This window comes from Mus musculus, chromosome 4 (genome assembly GCF_000001635.26).
Source record: "Mus musculus strain C57BL/6J chromosome 4, GRCm38.p6 C57BL/6J".
NCBI classification, from domain to species: Eukaryota; Metazoa; Chordata; class Mammalia; order Rodentia; family Muridae; genus Mus; species Mus musculus.
Genome location: NC_000070.6, coordinates 145,282,451 through 145,299,020, shown reverse-complemented (window position 1 = coordinate 145,299,020; position 16,570 = coordinate 145,282,451). Strand labels below are relative to the sequence as shown.

At 47.1% G+C, this 16,570-nt stretch overlaps 1 protein-coding gene across 1 annotated transcript in view; it reads left to right on the top strand.

Moving 5' to 3' along the window:
- Nucleotides 1-16,570, top strand: part of Tnfrsf8 (tumor necrosis factor receptor superfamily, member 8) — a 48,033-nt gene that overhangs the window by 16,144 nt on the left and 15,319 nt on the right. Inside the window, exons 3-10 of the mRNA NM_009401.3 lie at nucleotides 171-287; nucleotides 2,028-2,171; nucleotides 5,832-5,922; nucleotides 6,261-6,427; nucleotides 10,505-10,595; nucleotides 10,945-11,042; nucleotides 13,597-13,695; nucleotides 13,822-13,875. Of these exons, the coding sequence (NP_033427.1) occupies nucleotides 171-287; nucleotides 2,028-2,171; nucleotides 5,832-5,922; nucleotides 6,261-6,427; nucleotides 10,505-10,595; nucleotides 10,945-11,042; nucleotides 13,597-13,695; nucleotides 13,822-13,875 (861 nt within the window). The remainder of the gene's footprint in view (nucleotides 1-170; nucleotides 288-2,027; nucleotides 2,172-5,831; nucleotides 5,923-6,260; nucleotides 6,428-10,504; nucleotides 10,596-10,944; nucleotides 11,043-13,596; nucleotides 13,696-13,821; nucleotides 13,876-16,570) is intronic.

Here is a 16,570-nt window from a genome sequence, read left to right as displayed (position 1 = left end):
GTTCCCAGTGACCTCCATCGAGGTCCATGCCTCCGTCTGTAACACAAGCATTATCTGATGCAACCGCTTAAAGCAGAGATGAATGGGATTTAGGTATGAGAAATGGAGGGTGGAAGGCCAGCCTGTTACCAAGACAACCTAGCCTAGAACTTCCCTGCTGCTTTCCCCAGGGTTGTCTCCGACACAGCCATGCCCACGGGGTCCTGCCCACTGCAGGAAGCAGTGTGCACCTGACTACTACGTCAATGAAGACGGGAAGTGCACAGCCTGCGTGACCTGTTTGCCAGGTGAGAACCTATTCTCTCTCCCTGGAACGTGTCTCTCCAGGGGTGGGGGATGCGCAGAATCTGAGAGGCAGGAAGTATCAAGATCTGATCTCCTGGTGCTTCTATTTACCTATCTGGATTTGAAGATTGATATCAGCAGCCATCTTTTGCATCCATACTTTTCAGAAAGATGCAGTGTGCTCCCTGGAGGGAGAACGGGCATCATCACAATGCCCCCATGAAGGACCCTTTTCTCAACCCATTTCTATAGTGAAGAATCTGAGGATTCATAATGTGAAGGGCCTTCCTGGAGCAGTCCGAGCAGTGCCCTGGCATCAAGAGCTGCATTCTTTCTAACAAAGAAGGTGATGCTTCCAGGAGAGTTCTTGAAATAGGTTCTTCTAATATTAATTGCTTGTGCTTAGTGATAGTGTCTGGCATTTTCTTTTGGTTTTGTGTGGATGGTTAGGTTGAAAGACATGTTGAGATTGTTCTCAAAACCTAATAATCATATTTTATCAAAGCTTTCAGTGCCTTTTTTATAATGTGTATTTTGTTTATTGCATGCAAAGATTTTTCTAAAGATTGTATTTTCTTCCTAATTGTGAGTGTGTGTGTGTGCGCGCATGCGTCCTTCTGTCTCCATGTCCTGGGTACTGGGATCACAGGTGTGCACTGCAATGCCTAGTTTATGCAATGCTGAGGATAGTACTCAGGACTTTGATCATGCAAGGCAAGCAATACTCTTAGCTACTGAGCCATCTCTCCAAACCCCACCCCCATCTTTTTAAGCATGGGTTCTGGAGATGAAGCTCAAGTCCTATGCTTTCACAGAAAGTGGTTTATCCCACAGCCATCTCCCTCAGAGGAGACCATTTAGTAGTCAGACTCCAATACAGAAGATGAGCTAGTGTGGCTATGTATTGCTGAGTTCCTGCCTCATCGTGATTCAGCTGGGATGCCCATCATATGGGATTTGACCATAGACGGTGTATCTGTGCCCAGAACATACAGTGCACTTCCTAAAACTCCTCATGCTTCTATAGTTTATCTTTCCATCCTCCTCACCGTGGCAACCACTGATGGCTCTCCTGCCTGTACAGTTAAAACATCAGTCTTGCTGGAGGTCCATGAAAATCACAGTGTAATGCCTTTTCAGAATGGCCTGTCACACAGTTACGTGTACTTCAGTTCTTTCCATATCCTGGGACATCATATATATGCATGGAGTGTGTGTGTCTGTGTGTCTGTGTTTGTGTGTGTCAGTGTCGGCTGATGTCAGGAGTCTTCCTCAGTCATTCTCCAACTTCCTATTTGAGACGGAGACTCTCTCAGAACCTGGAGCTCACTGATTCAGCTACATTGGCTGGCTAGCCAGCCCTAGGAGTCTTCCCATTTCTGTAGCAGTCATATAGGGTCCTCTCAGTTCAGTTTTTTACATGGGCCCTAGAGATATAAACTCAGGACTTTCTGCTCTAAGAACAACTGCTTTTACCCACTAAGCCGTCTCCCTAGCCCCACATTTATTTGTTTGTAATCTATGTAGTAGTAGCAGACATATGGGCTGGAAGTGAAGGTTACCCTCACGCTGCCCCTTTCATGCACATCAGGAGAACTGAGGAGAGGCACAGAGTGACAGCCAACTGGTCTGACAGAGGGTCATGTGGCATCTTACCTTCATCCTGGATTGTCCCTGTGTACACTGGACCCCCACCCTTGGCTCCCCTCTTTCCCTTCCATGACCCTCTCTGTGTCCCTCAGGCCTTGTGGAGAAGGCTCCGTGTTCCGGGAACTCTCCTCGAATCTGTGAGTGTCAGCCTGGCATGCACTGCTGCACACCAGCAGTCAATTCCTGCGCCCGCTGCAAACTCCACTGTTCTGGAGAGGAGGTTGTCAAGTCTCCAGGTGAGTGTCCCACAGCTCCCACAGCTCCCACAGCTCCCACAGCTCCCACAGCTCCTTAGTAGCTACTGTTGTGCCCGCCACAGGCCTCCTAACCTTCCCACCACTGTAGGATAAACAGGTCGAAGCTTCTCTCCCCATGCTGTGATGTGTGCAGCATCCGTTCGGGGTTTCTGCTGCTCACTGCTCACATCTGCGTCCTGTCAGAGGTACTCTACTGGCAGAGGCCCACGCCTGGTTAAAGGAGGCTGTGGGCACATTTGAAGCTTGGGGTCAGGGATGATTCTCCGGTGGTCCACAAGTAAGTAGGAAGCCTCAAGTCTCTACCCTGGGAGTTATCTGACAAATTAGAGCTACCTTCCCTGCGTCAGAATAGGACATTTTATTGGAGAGAGGAGTACTGAGACATTAGGCAACAGATTAAAGGCAGAGAAATTACTTTGCTTTGTTTTTTTCCCCCAGTTTGCCTCGTGACATCAGGCCTTACCATCTCCCGTTTCTAATTTTTTGACAATACAAGGGAGGAGGAGTTCATGGTCAGAGGAAGAGATAAGAATCATGGAACTTCACTGGTTGCCATTAGAAGTGGTGTTTTGGAGGCTAGGCTGATTCCATAGTGAGACTCTGTTCTCAAAAAAGGAGGTGGTGGTGTGCTTTCTAGAAGGGAGACATGGAGGTGGGGGTGCAAAAAGGACAGTACAATCACATAAACTCCTGGTGGGGCAAACCGATGGTGAGGGGTGAAAATTGCAAACCCTTTTCTCTAACCGGTGTCCTTGGCTTTTCTGGCTCCTAGCTTCATGGGCATTTTCCAAGTTCCTGAATCACAGAATGCTCTCTGTACTGTGGGACCCTGTCTGCAATCAGAAACGTAGCTGAGGGCTGGGCTATATTGAAGATTTTTACCTGTGGATGGGGCCAGTTCCTCTAACTCTTTCTCCTTGCTCATATGATGAGGAGATGTTACTTAAAGGCCTCCGTGTTTGTCTGTCAGACAGATTCTCAACCTTCCAGCTAGCATGGCTAGGCTGTCTGGGCAGAGTTCCCAAGACTGCCACATGGGGGCAACAGAGGCCTGTCTCTGAAGTCCTGCCATTGCCATGTGTAAAAAAAAAAAAATGCTTAAAATGTGGCAGGTCTAAGTTAAGATGTTCTGTCTATAATGCTCAGTAAGTTTCAAAGACCTACCATGTAAGCGAGAATACAATGTATCTTTTTATATTTATATTGGTTACCAACTGACATAGATCATTATGTTGTTAGATTATTTCTTTCTGAGACCCGCTCTCATTTTGTAGCCCAGGATGTCTTGTAAGTCACTATGCGGCAAGACTGGCTTCAAAACCACAGTAATCCCCCTGTCTCATCCTCCCAAGTGTGGGTATTAAATGTGTGAGCTGTGTGTGCATGTGTGTATGCATGCATGGACACACGAGTGTGTGTGTGTGTTGGGGACTGAACTCAAGGCCATTCATGTCATACAAGGACTATACCAATAAGCAATACTCCTAGCACAAAGACATCATTAAAATTATTTATTTCTTTATTTATCTTTTGAGACAGAGTCATTCTGTTGCCCAGGTTGGATTTGAACTTCTGATCTTGCTTCCTCAGACTCCTGACTGCTGGGATTACAGGCATGTGCCACTACACCCAGATTCATTTTTATTTTTCGATTTATTTATTTTATGTATATGGGTGTTTTACCTGCACGTATGTCTGTGTACCACATGCATGCCTAGTGCCCACAGAGGCAAGAAGAGGTTATCGGATTTCTTAGAATTGGAATTATAGAAGGTTGTGAGCTGGGGATTGAATCCCATCCTCTGAAAAAGTATCCAGTGATCTTAACTACTAAGACCACATCCCTCCTTTTATTGAGACAGGGTCTCATTATGTAGCTGTTGGCTGACCTGGAACTCACTAAGTAGACCAGGCTGACCTGAAACTCACAGAACTGTTCACTTCTCAAGTCCTGGGCTTAAAGGTGTGCGGTACTGGCATAGTGACACAGCACATTCTGTCAGTGGCCCTGCCACAGTCACCTGACCTTGTTCATCTCTGGAGCCCCTGTGGACTCTCCCAGAAGGCAGCTCTGGGAGATGTAGGATTTCCGGTTGTGAAAGGGGAGAGTAACTTCTGTTTCAGCATAGCTCACAGATAGCCAAACACTCAAGGCTATTATGGACTTTCTTCGCAAGCATCGCGTGTGTGCAGAGCAGATTCCATCAGCTCCTTTCTGTGGGTAGGGAGTTTGACACCCAGAGATGGCAGATGAGCAGCCCAAGAACGTAGAGCCAGGATTGGGTGCTCAGCTGAGCTGCGTCAACTTCATCGCACTGCTGACCTTGCTGTGTTCACCTCCACTGAAGTAGTTGGGGCATCTTCCAACTCATGTGGGTCACTCCCTCCCTCGGAGATGAGATTGGCGTTGGGGTGTGAGAAAGTACAGTACAGGCAGTAAGGTTGAGCGCTTACTGTTTATTACCTAGTATGACAGACTTGTTTTCATGTGGTTGTTTATATAAACAGCAGCCTAATGAAGACTGTTATGATCTCTTGACTGCCTGGCTTAGTAAGAATGTGGTAGAGATGGAGGGCAAACCCAGGAGTATCTGATGGTGGGTGTGTGTCTGTGTGTGTGTGTGTGTGTGTGTGTGTGTCTGTTTGTGTCTGTGTGTGTGTGTGTGTGTATATGTGTATGTGTGTCTGTGTGTGTGTGTGTGTGTGCACCTGTGTGTGTCAGTGTGTATTTATTTGTGTATGTTTGTGCTTGTGTCTGTGTGTGTATGTGTTGTGTGTGTCTGTGTGTGTCTGTGTGTGTGTCTGTGTGTGTCTGTGTGTGTGTGCCTGTGTGTGTCAGTGTGTATTTATTTGTGTATGTTTGTGCTTGTGTCTGTGTGTGTGTCTGTGTGTGTGTCTCTGTCTGTGTGTGTCTGTGTCTGTGTGTGTGTCAGTGTGTATTTATTTGTGTATGTTTGTGCTTGTGTCTGTGTGTATCTCTCTATGTGTCTCTATGTGTATGTGTCTCTGTGTATGTTTATGTGTGTGTGTATCTGTGTCTATGTGTGCCTGTGTGTCTTTCTGTGTGTATATGTCTCTTGTGTGTGTGTCTGTGTATGTATTTGAGTATGTCTTTGCGTGTATCTCTATATGTATCTGTGTGTGTCTCTTTGTGTGTGTGTGTGTATCTGTGTCTATTTGTGCCTGTCTTGTGTGTCTGTGTGTGTCTCTCTCTGTGGGTGTGTCTGTGTGTTTCTGTGTGTGTGTCTATGTGTATGCATCTCTGTGTGTGTTACTGTGTATGTCTCTCTCTGTGTCTCTGTATATATGTATCTCTATATATGTATCTCTGGGGGGCACAAATATAATTATGTGTCTGTCTGTCTCTGTCTGTGTGTCTGTGTGTCTGTCTGTCTGTCTGTGTTTCTGTAGCTGAGTGTGAACATCTGTGAGCGTCACTGACCAAGCCAAGTGAAGGGATAGATCCTCCTCACTCCAGAGTGAACAGATACTGGGAAAGCCAGAATCTCTGTCTCGGGGTAGCCATTGTGTCCTCCTAGTACCTTGTCCATGATTCTACATGTGGTGTTGACACTTCTGCTCCTGGGGACTCTGAGTTTCTCAGTGCCTGTTCTGAAGACATTGCTGTCTCTTTTATAGGCACAGCAAAGAAGGACACTATCTGTGAGCTGCCTTCCTCGGGATCTGGTCCCAATTGCTCCAATCCGGGTGACCGCAAGACACTTACTAGGTGACTCCTGTCCTCCTTTCTGTTCCTCTCCAGGTGATCTTGGATGGGGCTACTCTGTCCCATGACACACAGGGTGCACAGGCAGGATCAGCCCAGGCTGGCAGGACCCTAGGGTGGCTCTCTGACAAGCTCACCAGTTATATGAGTCCCTGCTGTGTGTGTCTAGCTCTGCCTGGTGCCCATAAGAGACCCAGGTCTAAGAAACTTGGCTTTTGCGCTCAGCTCATAGCAGGGCACATAGGGGCTGAGACAGGAGCCTTTCTCCATAGACACTAATCCCCAAACCCAGACCTCCTGGTTTGTGAAGTCATCAGATCTTTGTCTGGCTTCTTCTACAGCCATGCCACTCCTCAGGCCATGCCTACTCTAGAATCCCCAGCCAATGACAGTGCAAGGAGCTTGCTGCCAATGCGTGTCACCAACCTTGTGCAGGAAGATGCTACTGAGTTGGTGAAGGTTCCAGAATCTTCCTCGTCCAAGGCAAGGGAGCCCAGTCCAGATCCAGGTACTGTTTAATTGAAGCTGTGGCAGTCTCCCAAGGAGGTGCTGTCTGATAAGGGGACCTGGGTATGCAGAGGACTCTGAGCTGCAGCTTGCCAAGTAGGAACAGAAGAGCATCTCCAGGATGCAGCTCCTGAGGCTGAGGCTCAAGTGCCAAAGGTCCTGAAAGGGCTCTTTCTTTCCTAAAATTTCTGAGTGCCCTTGCATGCCAGGGGCAGGTGCTGTGTGTTCCTGCCCTGTACTCAGGGTGCTTATGACAGAGCAGGTGGGTTCAGGCCATGGCTCCCATGGCCCCTAACCGTTCTCATGGCTCTCATAGCTGAGGACCCAGCTACTGTTTCACCACTCAGAGAAAGTGAACAGCCTGCACTATACAGATTCACTGTTCAAGGTTTTGGGTGTTTACAACTTGGGGCTTAGAAATACCAGTGAATAATAAATCAATCTCTCTCTCTCTCTCTCTCTCTCTCTCTCTCTCTCTCTCTCTCTCTCTCTCTCTCTGTGTGTGTGTGTGTGTGTGTGTACTGATCCTCATTGAGGTCAAAGGTCAACCTTGGGAGTCTGTAGAAGCCATCCACCTTGTTTTTTGAGACAGGGCCTTTCATTGGCCCAGGACTCAGCAATCAAGCTACGTTGGCTGGCCAATGAGTCCCAAGGTTTCACTTGTCTTCTCGATAGCACTGGGGCTACAAGTGTGCTCCACCATGCTTGCCTTTGTATCTGGCTGCTGGCATTGAACTTGGGTTCTCAGAGTTGTGCAGATGGAACCATCTGCCAGTCTGAACTGGAACATAACACTTGTATGCTTCCTGCTTTTGTTTGGTTAATGGTGGTGGCTTGTGATTCTGGCCTCAAGCCCTTCCTTCCCGCTATGCTCCTCACGCTTTCCACCAAGGCCTTTGAGGGACATGTTCATTCCTATTCTGCCTTTGGTGGTGGTGGTGTTATTTTTATTTTGTTTGTCTTTGGCTTTCTTGTTTGTTTTCATGGGGTTTTTTTGCTTTTTGTTTTGTTTTGTGTAGAGAGTCAGTCTTGCTACATAGCACTCTATAGCACTAGCTGACTCAGAATTCATTATATAGCTCAGGTATCTTAGTTAGTTTTTGTGTCTACTTGATACAAACTATAGTCATTTGAAAAGAGGGAACCTCAATTTTAAAAATGCCCCTAGCTGATTGGCCTGTGGCCAAGCAATCCTGTGGGGCAATTTTTTTTTCTTCCCACCATGCCTGGCTGTTTTTTTGTTTGTTTGTTTGGTTGGTTGGTTGGTTGGTTTTTTTGGTTTTTAAAGGTTAAACATTTAAAAACACAAACCAAATGAAAGCTGTAACTTTAGTAGGTCTGATGATGCACGCTTTTAATCCCAGCGCTCAGGAGGTAAGGGCAGGTGGATCTCTGTGAGTTTGAGGCAAGCCTGGTCTACTGAGAGTTTCAGGACACCCAGAGCTACATAGTGACACCCAGGACACCCAGAACTATCCCTTTCAACCACCCACCCACCCACCCAACCAACCAACCAACCAAACAAGCACACACAAATAACAGCTTGTAACTTCATATGGCCAATGCAGAAAGTCAGTTGATATTTTAAATATAATCCCTCTTAGTGTGCTTTCCCTCTCTGTGATAGGAACACCGTCTCTAATTAGCATTACAAGGGGAAGGGTCCTTTTTAGTTCTCAGTTGGGGAGATTTTTGTCTATAGCTGCTTGGTTCTGAGGCAGCTCATCTCCACAGGCGTTGCTCACCTCATGGTGGCCAGGATGCACAAAGAGGCAAAGGAGAGGTAGGGACTTTTTCACGGACGTACTCCTGATGACCTTTCTCCCTTCCTCTGGGCTCCAGGTTCTGAAGCTCCACTGCCTCTCAGTAGCATGATGGATGTCTGGGATACAGTAGCATGATGGGTGGCTGGGATACAGTGGCATGATGGGTGGCTGGGATACAGTAGCATGATAGATAGCTGGGATACAGTGGCATGATGGATGGCTGGGATACAGTAGCATGATGGGTGGCTGGGATACAGTGGCATGATGGATGGCTGGGATACAGTGGCATGATGGGTGGCTGGGATACAGTAGCATGATGGATGGCTGGGATACAGTGGCATGATGGGTGGCTGGGATACAGTAACATGATAGATAGCTGGGATACAGTAGCATGATGGGTGGCTGGGATACAGTAGCATGATGGGTGGCTGGGATACAGTGGCATGATGGGTGGCTGGGATACAGTAGCATGATAGATAGCTGGGATACAGTAGCATGATGGGTGGCTGGGATACAGTAGCATGATGGGTGGCTGGGATACAGTGGCATGATGGGTGGCTGGGATACAGTAGCATGATAGATAGCTGGGATACAGTAGCATGATGGGTGGCTGGGATACAGTAGCATGATGGGTGGCTGGGATACAGTGGCATGATGGGTGGCTGGGATACAGTAGCATGATAGATAGCTGGGATACAGTAGCATGATGGGTGGCTGGGATACAGTAGCATGATGGGTGGCTGGGATACAGTGGCATGATGGGTGGCTGGGATACAGTAGCATGATGGGTGGCTGGGATACAGTAGCATGATGGGTGGCTGGGATATTTACCAGAGTTCCTTTTCTCTCTTTGATATGTGTACATACTTGTGTGCAGGCATGCTTGCGCGCATACATGACACATGTACCATGGGGTCAGACGACGACCTGTGGGTATTGATTAGTTGGTTCTCTTCTTCCACAATGTGGGTCCCAGGATCCAACTAAGGTCATCACCTTAGTCACCTAAGGTCTTTCCTGCTGAGCCATCTTGCTGCCCTTTAAGCTTCTTCTAAATAAAAAGCAGAAGCTGCTTTTGGAACCCTGCCGCAGACCCTCTTGGGTCCCTTGTCTGTGTAGAATGGGTTTCTAGTTGCAGATGGGCAAGGAGTCAGAGAATGACAGACAGACGCAACGCAAGAGGTTGTGTAGAATCTGAATGTAATTTTTCAAATTGAGCATCAAACTATTTATACAGAAGAAAATAGGGAAGTTAGGTGACACATCGGCAAGGTACAAATGAGGTTACCGGATGCTTAATGACTCTTACACAAAACAGAGGAATGTAAACAAAAGGACTGGCAGGAACTGGGCAATAAAACAACTGAGACAAAGTCAGCTCTATCTAAAGTCAACTCTATCTAAGGTCATAGTCTTAGAAGCCAGGTGTGAGGTCTTTACACTCCTAGGGCAAGGGCTTTCACACCCAAGTTATGGTTCTAATTAGGGAGTTCCGCTCTAGCTAACCTTCTCATGAATAATGCAATACTCTAAAACAACAGCCTGATCTACTTCCTAAACCATTGTAAATTCCTGTATATGGGAGCGACTTGGATTTTATCCTAAGTGATAGTGTGAGGGGACTTTCTACTAATAAGTAATGTAGTCTGCCATATATAACTATAATAAGAATTCTAAACTTACATTGCTAAGCTTGCCCTGAGATTTCTAACTCTATGTAGTAGATAGTAAAGCCTGATTTCTTTCACTATCTCTCTTACAATACTAGAGGCAATTCTGAATGTCACTGAATAGGCAACATTCTTACTGAATTCCTACTGAATTCCAAGTTTGTCATCTTCAAGAATTTTCTGGGACGTTGGAACACTGGCGAAGGCTTAGCTATGTCAGAATTCAATCTTAAAAGGCACTTATAATAAAATAATACTAAAAGAGAGCACGTGGATCCATACACCAGACTAACACGGGGATAGGGTATCAGTATACGGGTTATGAGAGTAACCGTTGCCAGAGTTCCAGGAGGTGAGTTTCCGTGAAACTCTTTGCCTCGTGAGTGCTTCCAGGCCTCTCAGCCTGCCAAGCAGACTTCACTGGAGCGTGCATAGCAGAACCCATGGTACCATAGCCTCTCCAGTTTGATGCTTTAAAGCACAACCCTCATGGCCTTTGTCACTTGTAGCCAGGAATTGTGTGTTATGGAAGACTCCCACTCACTACTTTCCACTACCTCCCAACTGCCTCCCACTGTTCCCCACTGCAGACTGGATATTCAAACTCTCTGCACTGATTCTAATATGTCATCATACCTATAGGTAATGCAGAGAAGAATATGACCTTGGAGCTTCCATCTCCAGGGACACTCCCTGACATCAGCACCTCAGAAAACAGCAAGGAGCCTGCAAGGTGACTCCTAGTCCCCCCACCCCATGGGAAGGGCAGAATGGCCCTTTGTATGCTCAGGCAGTGTCCAGGAAAGTAAGGGCTAGACATGCAGGGGCATCAGACCTTGAGGCCTTTGGGGAGGTTGGGGAGGAACATGGCTGTGTGTCTGTCTCAGTGATTACAGGATTGTAAAGCCAGAGGGTCTAGAGCTTAATCAATACCTCACAATGCCTGTAAAGACTGTGTTGATCTTTTGGGTACCCAGGCTTCATCTTTACCCTCTGTAGAGAAGAAACATCCTTCATTAGACACACCCTTTTTACATGGCAACTGTGACCATCACCCTTGTCCTTGGTTTCCTTTGGTATAGTACCGCCTCCACCCTAAGCCTTGTGGTAGATGCCTGGACCAGCAGCAGGATGCAGCCCACCTCTCCATTGTCCACGGGAACACCATTTCTGGATCCAGGTAATGATCATTCACTGTCCAAAGCAAGGGGCAGCAGGACTTCCTTTCAGGGCTTTGGCCTCGGGTGGATTGAGAAATAAAGACCAAGCCCAACTTTCTGGCTTCTAGAACTGACCCTGTGGCTCTGCCGTTTCCTAATATTATCTCATTCTTGGGACAGAACTTTTCTTTTTTCATGACTTCATTCTGATGGCCTATAATTGCTACCCAAAATTCAGTTTTGAGGCTGGGGGTGTGGCTCTGTTGGCTGAATTTTCACCTAGAATACCCAGCACCTCTGGGTCTGATCCCTACCAGGGTATCCACGGGGCTTCGTAGTGTATGTCTATAATCTCACGGCTGAGAGGTAGATATAGGAAAAGTTCAGGGTTGGATCAATGAAGTGGCTCATTTGCCATCTGCCCTGCCCAAGGAAGCAAGCCCAATGAACTCAGTTTGATCCTGAGAAACCATGTAGAGGCGGAAGGACAAAACAAAAGGCTCTAGGCATGGCAGATGCTTGGTCTACATGTCAGGTTCAAGGTCAGTCAGGGCTACATAGTGAGACCCTGTCTCATGGTTGTTAAAGGTCACATTCTGCTATATAACAAGTTGAAGGCCACCCTGGGCTATATGAGACCCTATTTGAAAAGAACTCTCACTTGGGGTAGTGGTACATGCCTTTAATTCTAGAATTTGGGAGGCAGAAGCAGGTGGATCTCTGTGAGTTCAGGGCTAGCCTAGCCTACAGAGTGAACTCTAGGACAGCCAGGACTACACAGAGAAACTCTGTCTTGAAAATCCAAAAAGGGGGGAAAAATAGAAAGGAGAAAGAAATTGAATAAGTTACTAAAAGTCTAGGAAGCTTAATTCCCTTCATCCTCAGTTTCCTTGGATATAAAATGGATAGCAAATCAGCCCCCAGGATTATCAGCCTATAGCACAAGTATGGTCTTCACATTACCAGAGCAGGATCAAGACAGTTGCTGCTCCTGCTAATGAGGTAACACCAGGCAGTTTTAGGACTAGCAGTACTAGTTTTGGACACACGGTGGCAATAGTTCTCAAGTTAACAGTTCTCAGCATGCCATAGAAAACTCTTTGAGGGCTGTGGCTATGGCTTAGTTGGCAAAGTGCTTGCCTAGCACACCAAAGAGCCTTGGTTCCATTCCCAGGCCCACATAAACCGGTGTGGTAATACATGCCTATAATCTGAGCACAGAGGAGGTGGAGGTAGGTAATCCTGAGAACACAGTCATCATTGGCTACACAGCAAGTTTGAAGCTACCCTGAATTACTGTCCCAATAATAACAAACAAAACAAACATACTTGAGCAATAACACCCAAGGCATGTACCCAAATAACAATTAAACAATTAAAATAATCAGTGTAGGCTGTGTAAGGGTGGGTCGAGTAAATGCATGGGCTAGGCAAGGTTTAGTATACATTGAGTTTAGTATACATGAAGTTTAGTATGCATTAGGTTTAGTATGCATTAGGTTCTGTGTTTGATTCATGTTACGCTGTGTGCATGTGCCAGTGTGTGTGCAAAGAATATGAAAGCTGAAGTTACCTGGCCTGAGTGGTGACTCTAGGGGTGACTGGACAAGATTTAGTCTTCCTCCTTTGGCTCTAAAATATATCCATTCATTCCTATGTATATGATGTTAGTGCCCCAATGCCATGTTTCGTGTCTGAAAGTTAGAGGGCAGTTTCTGCGGGCTTCTTTCCTTCCACTTTTCTGTGGGTTCTGGACATTGAACTCAGGTCATCAGGCTTGCAGTAAGTACTTTACCCACTAACCATCCCACTGGCCCTTTTTGTTTTAATGGCTGAAAATGCTTTGTGCAGAGCTGACCTTGTGTCTGCCCTCGGGAGCTGATGGTCTCAGTTTCCCTAACCAGCCTTCACTCTCCCCATCTCAACTAGCTACAGCACTCCAACTTCTAGAGTTTTGTTTTGTTGTTGTCGTTTTGTCTGTTGTTGTTGTTGTTTTATATGAAGTCTCACTATGTAGCCCTGACTAGCCTGGATCTAGGTATGTAGATCAGGCTAACTGGTTTACCTCCATCTCCCTAGTGATGAGATTACAGTCATGTAACACTATACCCAACCCATTCTAATTCTTTTATTTTTTCTTCTTCAAATATGAGTACACTGTAGCTGTCTTTAGACACACACCAGAGGTGTGCATCAGATCTTATTACAGATGGTTGTGAGCCACCGTATGGTTGCTGAGAATTGAACCACTGAGCCATGCCATCTCTCCAGCCACCACTCCCCCCCCCCGCCCCATTCTGATTCTTGATGTCTCGATTTCTCATCCTCTCTGGTTTCTTTTTCTTACTTTCTGAGCTGCCATATAGCTTCCTGGAGCCAGGTTGGGGTGGCAAGGTAAGGGCTGAATCAGATGGTCCCAGATTCGGGAAGGTTCAGGGCTGCTCATCTCAGTGGGACCCATGTCCCAGGAAAAGTAGGAAGTGGGCTGCACCTAGGACTGTCCTGTGTAGTCCAGGGAAGGGCCCTGGCTCCTAGCTGTGCACAGAGTACAGGATGGATGACACTGTGTTTCAGGGCCCGTGCTCTTCTGGGTGGCCATGGTGGTGCTACTGGTTGGCTCCGGCTCCTTTCTCCTGTGTTACTGGAAGGCCTGTAGGAGGCGGTTCCAGCAGAGTAAGTGCATGTGTCTTGGGGTCCTGGGGAAGGTGGCTGCATTAATCTGGCCTGGCCTGGGTACTGCTCTGTCTTTCCTTTTCCTACCTGCTCACACCCTAAGCCCCAAGCCTGCTGTTTTTGCAGAGTTTCACCTGGACTACCTAGTGCAGACCTTCCAGCCCAAGATGGAGCAGACAGGTGAGTATCAGGCCATGCAAAGGGCTATCTGGGCCAGAATGGATAGGTGCATGACCAGTGTAAGGCCTGGGGCCTAGACCAACTCATACAAAAACAAAAAACAAAACCAAAAAAAACAAAAAAACAAAAAAAAAAACCATTGTCCAGCAAGGGGTGTTTTGAGTTGGAGAAGTTTCATAAGTACATGCTCGTACCTCCTAAGCGCTCCCCAAGCAAGGGGTTTTTTGTGTTTTGATGGTTTCAAGCTTGTTTCCATGAGCTGTTGGGCAGGGTTTATTGAAACCGCTGTTTGCTTTCTTGACATTTTTCTAGTATTAGAGTTTCCATTGCCGTCAGTTAATTTTTTTTTTGTTTCTCTCCAAATGTTCATGAGAACAGTCTTGTTAGAATGAGAGAAACAGAGAGAGAAAGAGACAGAGACAGAGAGAGACAGAGAGAGAGTGTATCCAAAGAGTCTATCTAGGCCTTAAGACTGGCCTCAGTATTGTGTCTGAGGCTAGTTTTGGACCTCTAGATTCCCCTGGGTCCCTTGATGTTTTTTTGTTTCCAGGGTTGAGTGAGAGGAAGTGCTCACCTGGGTGAGCACACAGGGTCCAGATAACTATATTCTAGGCAAGGATAGTCATGACCTGGGCAGCGTGGGCCTGAGCAAGGTAGACATGACCTGAGCAGGGTAGGTGTGACCTGGGCAGAGTTGGCATAACTTGGATAGAGTGGGTATAGTCTGGGCAGGGTGGGTATGGCCTGGGCAGAATTATCTTGAACAGGGTAGGCATGGCCTGGGCAGGGTTGGCATAGCCTGAGTAGAGTGGATATGGTCTGAATAAAGTAGTTATGGCCTGGGCAGTGTGAGTATGGCCTGGGCAGTGTGGGTATGGCCTGGGCAGGGTGAGTATGGCCTGGGCAGGGTGAGTATGGCCTGGGCAGGGTGAGTATGGCCTGGGCAGGGTGAGTATGGCCTGGGCAGGGTGAGTATGGCCTGGGCAGGGTGAGTATGGCCTGGGCAGGGTGAGTATGGCCTGGGCAGAATGGTCTTGAGAAGGGAAGGGTAGACATGGCCTAGGCAGCGTGGGCCTGAGCAGTGTGGGGACAGCCTGGGCAGTGGGTGATAAAGGAGCATTTATTCATTTCCTTGCTGTCTTCATGAACACATCTTCAGCACAGGCTTTGTCTAGGCACAGGCAGTCCTAGATCTTTCAAACTTCCAGACAAGTGTGACAGCTGGTAAGAGCAGACAGGCACATGTGTTCCGGCCCCACTAACTCCTCTGAAGTGAAGACTCCTATTCCCCTACTTGCCTGTGAGCAAGGACCTATGGACTGTGCAGGTTAATGAGATGTCTGCCATCCATCACCTGAATTGACCTGACATTACCGCAAGTGTCCTTGGTACCTTTACCAAGCACGAGAACATCTCATTTTATCCTAGGGTGGCCTTTTCAGCCCCTATCACTCTCTTTGTTTCTCAGATGACTGTGTGAGGCACAGGAAGATGAGGTCAGCTGGCAAAGGCCACGTGCTGAGCAGACAGCGAGATGAGGACTTGTCGTTACTGTCACTGGAGTTTCCATGAACAGTGTGCCTCATCCTTAGCACCACTGAGATTTGTCAGCTTGAGCCGGGCACTGTAAGATGTTTAGCAACCTGCCTAATGCCAGGGTGCACCCCTCCTCAGCTGTGACAGAGCCCAGAATGTCCCCAGGCATTCAGCCCATCATTTTATTCTATATTTAGCTAATTAACTTTCAGACAGGCTGGCCTCAAACTTGCTACACTGCTGAAAATGACCATGAACTTCCTATCCTCCTGTCTTCAGCTTTTGTGCTGAGATTACAAAAAGGTGTTGTAGTGGCATGCCTAGTTTCTGCTTGGCTGAGGATTGAGCCTGTCAGTTCATATATGTTGGCTTCATACATGCTGGACAAGCACTCTTCAACAAGCTGCATCCCCAGCCTTCAGTCCTTCCCCTCAGCCCTTCATTTTAACATACACATGAAATTCTTGACTGGTTTATAAAATTATTTTTAATGATACGTATGTGGGGGCAGGTATTGGTGTGTGGGTGTGTAAATGTGGGTGTGTGAATGGGAATGGGAGTCACAGGTGGGATTAAAGGTGTGCACCACCCGTGCCTGGATAAGGATTGCAGCCCCTACCTCGCTGTTATCACAGATGATGGAGGCTGAAAAGGATTGCTTTGCTCTGATACTGTTTCAGATTTCCAAACGTAGGGAACAGTACAAAAACTGACATTTTCCAAAACAGTTTTTGGAGTAACTTAACAGACTTGATTTCTTATCATCCTTAAGTACTTCACTGTGTGTTTCATAATAACCAGGACATTGCAGTAAGACCATCAGGATCAAAGAATTCAGCCTGTTCTATCACCACCAATCAGTGCCCAGATCAGACTGGTTTGTTTCTTTTCTCTTCTCTTCATTTCTCTTCATTTCTCTTCATTTCTCTTCTCTTCTCTTCTCTTCTCTTCTCTTCTCTTCTCTTCTCTTCCTCTTCCTCTTCCTCTTCCTCTTCCTCTTCTCTTTCCTTTCCCTTCTCCCTCCCTCCCTCCCTTCCTTCTTTTCTTCCTTCCTTCATTCCTTCCTTCCTTCCTTCCTTCCTTCCTCCCTCCCTTCCTCCCTCCCTCCCTCCCTCCCTCCCTCCCTCCCTCCCTCCCTCCCTTCCTTCCTTCCTTCTTT